Source organism: Aythya marila, assembly GCF_965140915.1.
Source record: "Aythya marila genome assembly, chromosome: 4".
In the NCBI taxonomy this organism is placed as follows: domain Eukaryota; kingdom Metazoa; phylum Chordata; class Aves; order Anseriformes; family Anatidae; genus Aythya; species Aythya marila.
In genome coordinates this window covers 26,234,046-26,240,693 of record NC_139045.1, presented here as the reverse complement: position 1 = coordinate 26,240,693, position 6,648 = coordinate 26,234,046, and the positions used below count along the sequence as shown (strand labels likewise).

Sequence of the window (6,648 nt, the reverse complement as noted above, 5' to 3'; positions counted from 1 at the left end):
GGGGTGGAAAAAAGGGAAGGAAAAAGAAGACAAACAATATAGGACAGAACCAGCACTGTTTCCAGCAATGATCATGTTTCTCATCAGACAAAGCATCAGCTGCTTATATATATATATATAAAAAAACCCCTATACGTTAAAGGTAATTAAGTATTTTCAAAGTTCTTATTGTAGGTTCCCATGATACAGCTGAAATAGAATAATCTTGTCTACATTCAAGAATTGGACACATTTAAAAAAAAAAAAACAAACAAATTTTTTCAGTGGGCAAAACTTTAATAATCATAACACCATAAAACAATTATACAAAAAACATGTACATATTTTAACAGTTCTAAATAATGTATATACTTGATTGCTCTTTGTGGAAAAGTTGACAGTTTTAGATTGTGACTGGTGTATTTTACAGCAGCTGAAAAAAAAATAATTTTTTTCTTCAATAGGGCAGTTGGAAGTTTGACAGTTCATCTGATTTGTAACAGGCGACTTGTTGTATGGATAAGCCAATGAAGCTTTTCCACAAATAATTTGAAAACAACAACACAGCTAGTGTTGGCCCTATACAGTACTGCGTTGACAGGAGAAACAAGAAATGTGGGTCAGAATTATTTTCATTTTCATAATTTCAGGGGTGGTAGACATCGAGCTATGAAACGTGAGCCAAAAGATGACAAGTATTACATAGCATTTGTGCCTGTAATATTTTGTACCACCACCCCTGGCTGAAGGGGCCATGAAAGTAAGAGTGACAGTAAGAATTTAAAAACAAACAAGAGAAAAACCACCCCTTTCAACACTGTGCTATGTTATCATTGACCTGATTGCAAAATTTAATGAACTAAATAGCTGGGGTTTTGAGGAAGAAGAAAAATACCAGAAAAGTCTTCTAGCTCCAAATTAATTTTACAGTCTCAAAAAAATAAAAAAATCCAAGCACTTCAGTGACTGAAATACCAGTCTGCCTTGATTTAGAAACACCATTAAGATATTTCAGATGACACTGGTTAAAAAGTGACAGATGCCTTCAAAATACATTTTATTAAGATAAAAGCAAAGTACTCAAATTGGACCGGTAGATTAAGATGTTACTAAAATACAACCACAAGGGTCAATAAAAATGAATGATTTCTTTATGTATGTGTAAAGAAGGGCTACTTTAACTATGTAAGTTAACAGCTAGACCTGGTACTTCCAGAACCCAGTAATTCTTCCAATTGTTTAACCCTACCAGCCAACTGTTGATATGGCAAAAACTCTGGTTTACATTCTAAGTCTCAGTTTTGTATCAGAACATCTACATTTATTCAGCTCCTTATTTCTTTTTGAATTTGTGAGATTATAGTGTAATGGTTTTTAAATTCTGAGCAATGAACACATATGCAAGTACACACAAGAGAAGTGTATGAATATCTCAGTTTAAAAGGCATGTTTTTCCTCTGTTCCATACAGTCACCATTCTTTTTTTTCAGTTCTTCTTTCTCCTGCCCCATGTTACATTTTCTGCTACTGTTTGTTATTCCACTGTGCAGACTTCAAAACACTGATATGTAAGACAGCACTAAGGGAATTCCTGAGTCAGGTTTATTCATCATTATCTGCAAAAATCACAAGACAGGGAGAAGACAGGGTAAAAAGGACACAGAAGAGAAAAACAGAAAAAAAAAAAAAAAACACCACACAACCTGGAGTTACAAAACGAATTAGAAAAAAAATGTGTAAAAGAACTTGAAGAGTATAAAACTTCTGAGATAGAAGCTCCTGAACATGCTTCTGTCACTTGTCCTCTATTCACCTTTATTAGCATAGTTATTTTCTTTAAATAACTGAAGTGTAGAATTACTTTTTCTTTACATTTTCATATGCTATTACAGATTTGTAAAATACAGAATTAGAACCAAAGCTCTTAAAAATAACTGCTTATTAATCAACATTTCACAAGATGAAAGTCAGCTCATTTTAATAGGATTCACTCAGACCGCAGCTTACAATTTATATGCCAACATTTTCAGAAAATTGTCACTTAAGCCTTTTAGTACTACCTTTAAAATATCCTTAAAGGGCAAAATGGCAAGGAAAAGAAATTGGTAACACTCTAGTTACTGTTTTCTTCCTGTTCTCTATTGTCAGTCCTCTGGATGGTTGATTAAAAAAAAACTTACTACAATTTATCTTTACAGTGAAATAAGCAATTGTGTTTGAAAAATATATTTTCCAGACCATTTTCTGTCATTCTTCTATAATGCAGGAGTAAAACAACATGGTACTGGTTATTCTGGCTGAACAGTTCTGTATCAGTAGCAAAGAAAAGCTGGGAATATATAAACAGTAATTTATTCTAGAAATATATATGGTTTTAATGATTGTGTTTTTAAAATTAGTTTTTAAGACTTTTTTTCCCTAAGCTTTTCTATATAAAAACCTAAGGAAGCTATAATTATTTGACCCTTTATTCACTTGATATTGCAACATACTTGCAAGAGAAATTAAAAGATGCAATCTGTTCTAACCTAGGGGGGCTCCTAGCAAAGATAAATTCTCTTCATGCATTACTGAGCCACTTGAAAACTAAGATGGATCATATCTCCACACCAGTTTCTTCTGGAAAATTACAATTATAGAATAAAGAATCACGTGAAGTTTTCTTTTCTGAAAATTATTGATCCTGGTTCAACACTGAAACTCATTAAAAGTAGCTTTGGAAAGAAAAATATTTTAGCTAACAACTTTAGCTAATTCCTAAACAAAATCATTTTTAATTCTGAAAATTTTATTCTAGGCTTGCATCTTCCCAACCTGCTTAACTGTTCTACAGAAATTAAATAATTATACTCCCACAAGTCATCTATTAGTGCAGTTTACTGTACATTAACATAATGTTAAATCAGAGTAGTCAGCACGCTTGATCAAAGTTTGCATTGCATTTTGTTGCAGAAATAAAATGTGTTTTGTGGATATTTATTTTTTTTGAAATCAACTCAGCTGATCAGTATAACAAAGCAGGTACATGTTTTAAAAGTATATTATAACCTTTGTACATAACCAAGAACAAACATAAGACAACCCATAGTGGCCAGGATACAGTGAGATTACCTTCCTGGTAGGCTCCATCTGCCATGACTAGGTGAAGTATTTTGGCATACAGGTGTTTGTGTTCATTTCCCAAAATAGTTTGAACTATGGTTGAACACGTATCAATATTTTCATCTTCATCTTCATGTATAGCCTGGGAGAAAGGACAATCCATAGGGCCAAGCTTAAAATGGGTTTACAATTAAATAGTTCAAACTTATTAAATGCAGTCTATTGTTAAATCCAAAGCTTTCCTCTTTAATCCACAAGCATGGAATTTTCTATGTTAATATTTTAGTACGTTGAAACAGAATAAAAGACTAAAAGAAATAAGCATTAATTTTAGTCACACAGTGCAATTAGTTACTGGCACAGCTCTAGATATATTTATCTTGTTTCCTAAACCATTTTCCACTTCAGCTTATTCCACAAACCTTTATTTTATCATAAACTTCAATGAATTTCTCCAAGCCTATTTCCTGCTCCAGGTTATATCTCAGTTCTTCCAAATGGCTGAATACACTATCACATTCTTCACATTCACTGGCAATTTCTCCATCACTGTTATCTGTAAAGAAAGAAAAAAAGAAAGGCAGTTAAAAAGACCACCAACACCAGTAAATTCAATTTTCCTTCAGTCTTCATGTTGTTGTCTAACTTTGACATCCACACAACCACTAAATCTAATAAAGCTGCTAAGCTCAGGAGCACTAAATGACGGAGGGCAGATGTTCTGAAAAAACTGTAATGAAATTGGGACAGTCCATGTCTTGACAGCCAATAAATACTGAATCCCAAGTGGGAAGCATCTAGCCAGCTCCTCTAAAACTCCACTGGTGGTGTCCTGGTTTTGACTGGGATAGAGTTAATTTTGTTCGTTGTAGCTGGTATGGTGCGTGGAGCTTTTGCTTTACATAGCAAAATGTCTTGTATCTCAAGCCATGGGTTCTTGCACTTTTACCTTTCTAATTCTCACCCCTGTCCTCCGCACGGGAGGGGTAGTGAGTGAGCAGCTCTGTGGTGCTGAGCTGCCTACTGGGGTTAAACCACAACAGGTGGTTAGTCATAAGGGTATTCATACTGAATGAAACAAGGTAGTGGCCTCAAAGCAGGTTTTTATTTACCAAAACAATGTTGAAATTCCATATAACCATTCCATATAACCATTTTTGGGGTGGAACTGATGTAGGTATGGTTCAGTGGCTGTCCTGTCCCACTCTAGGAGCTCCTTAAGAAAGCAGATGTCTTCTACCAGAAAATACGGGTGTGTGTATTAAGAATCAGTTATTTAATTTCTGCACTGATGTGCATCTCGTTCAGTGAAGCAAGTCTAGAAAGCACAGCATTAATTTAGCTACGAAGTTCTTTCTTCATTTGTCTATGAATGAGCGCATCTCCTTTGTGTAGCAAATTCAGTATGCCAATTTGTGCAGTAAGATGTAAGAGAAAAATCAAGATGATTTTGTGTACACATTACAGAAAGAAAGTAATGCTTGCAAATAGGTTTATAGGAGTCAAATACCAGGTAAGTTTAAGAAAATGAGATCTACTTAAAGACACAAAGTAGAATCCCTATATAGAATCCTATTAGCAAATATGTTATAAAATGCAAATTGCTTTTGCCCAAGAAAAATATGTCCTCAATAAACACTTAAATTATGACAGAATATATCTACATAGGAGTAAAAAGTCAACTTTTTAGATATTGGAGCTTACATTATCAAATCTTTACTAAAAATAACAAACCCAACAAACAAACTAGTAACACAGTATTACCTGGCAGGTCACAGACTTCTTAGCTCAGTTAAAGCTACCACTTTAAACTCCTGATTGTGACTAGAGAAAACGATAATCCTGACCAAACTGTATCCCTAATTCAAGTATGAATAATCGCATCAATAACAAATTATTATTGAAACCAAAAGGAAAATTTGTGTGTGAGTTCAAAACCTATTAACTGATTTCTAATACTGTATTTAACTTAAGGATCTTGACCAGATTTGATTTCAAGTTCTGTCCGGTCCCTTGAAGTTCTGAAGTTCTTTCCCCCCCAATAAAGCCACCTGCAATTCTTGTGAAATATCATGAATCTAGAAGTTGGGACACTGACACCAAATACCGTTAATAACACCTGTGACAACAACCACCAACACAAAACAGATGGCATTGTATTTTACCACTGTATAATATCAACATTCTCAAAAATGAAGGAAAATGGTATTAACTAAATTCATTTTATTTTGAAGTACTTCCTAAAATGTATTATATAGATAATACCTTACAGGAATATTCATAGATTTTCTGTTTGAATGTTGTTGTTAATAAACCAAAATGACACAAGCTATGGCTTAGATTAATTATTGGCTTTATACCTCTTTTTATACCTGTATTTCTAAATGCACCTTATTTTAAAGCAGTACTAAAATACTTAAACTTCAACCAGAATTTAAAAAACAGAACAGAAATTTCAGTACGCCTTTGTGTATTGCTAATGCAGACCACTACAAGCAGTGATAAGGTTTTCTCTCTTTAGTTTAATTGCATTAATAGCTATTTCAGGCTGAGGACAAGGTTAATAATTTCACGTTCCTTTTGACTCCCTGTTAAATTACTTAATTGTAAACTGGATCCCAGATAATCCAGTCATGTCAGTTGCTCTTTCTTTTTCACTCTTACATTGCAGTCATGAATTATTCAAAAAACAGGATGTGCAGAAAGTCTTTGATCTTCATTGAAGACAAGTTTTAAGCAAGTAGTGAAAAAATGATTTATGATCAGTGCCTAACAAAGACTCACCATTTAATCTGCAGCATGAACCTTGGTTAGATGTTGACCTTAACATTCAGAAAAATCTATACATTGTCTGTTTTTTTTAAACTCCTGTATATAAGCTATTAATTAGAGCTTTATTTCATTATAAGTATAAAAATCCAAAAAACGTCTTCTGTGTTTGTCTTCTTAATATCAATAAATAGCTTATAAAGCAGGTATTACAGAAATTATACCTGACTGCCACTCTTCATTAAGTGCACTTTCGCTGCTGGGGTTATTTTCATCTCCTTCATCCAGCTCTGTACCATTTGTTATGCATTGGATGACATTGGCCTTTAAAGTAGACTCTTCCTCTTCACTTAATTCCTCACTAGGCTGCTCCCTAAGTAATTGCTCCATTGAGGCCCGGAGTTCCTGCAGATCTGTATCTGCCTCCCCAGACATGCTACAAGAAAGTGACAAAGATTACATCAGTAATACTTTACCACACAAACTCTGTAGCAAGAGTTTTCTTCTGTTAAGCCAACAAACTGGAAAGCCAGCATAGAAAAAAAAAGACAAGCATTTGCATATACAAGGCTAATTCTTTTCCTATGGGCAGTAGCCTAATGAAGGAAATCAGCACTTCCTGTAGGTCTTTATGTCCTCAGTCCAACAGAGTAGCAAAGGAGTAGCACAGGAATGTAAATGAGGATTATATGGTCAAAACAGAAGTAATTTTTGTAGTAACGCTGCTGATACATAGGTACAAGTTATATATCATACCCCTAGCCTTAAAAAGTTTCAAGTATCCAGTTCTAAAACAGC

At 34.0% G+C, this 6,648-nt stretch overlaps 1 protein-coding gene across 1 annotated transcript in view; it reads right to left on the bottom strand.

Moving 5' to 3' along the window:
• Nucleotides 1-264: 264 nt before the first annotated feature.
• The window catches only part of NEK1 (NIMA related kinase 1), a 42,876-nt gene continuing 36,492 nt past the window's right edge, over nucleotides 265-6,648 (bottom strand). Inside the window, 4 exon segments of the mRNA XM_082759688.1 lie at nucleotides 265-1,595; nucleotides 3,091-3,223; nucleotides 3,504-3,637; nucleotides 6,075-6,286. Coding sequence (XP_082615814.1) covers nucleotides 1,582-1,595; nucleotides 3,091-3,223; nucleotides 3,504-3,637; nucleotides 6,075-6,286 — 493 coding nt within the window. The 3' untranslated portion in view covers nucleotides 265-1,581.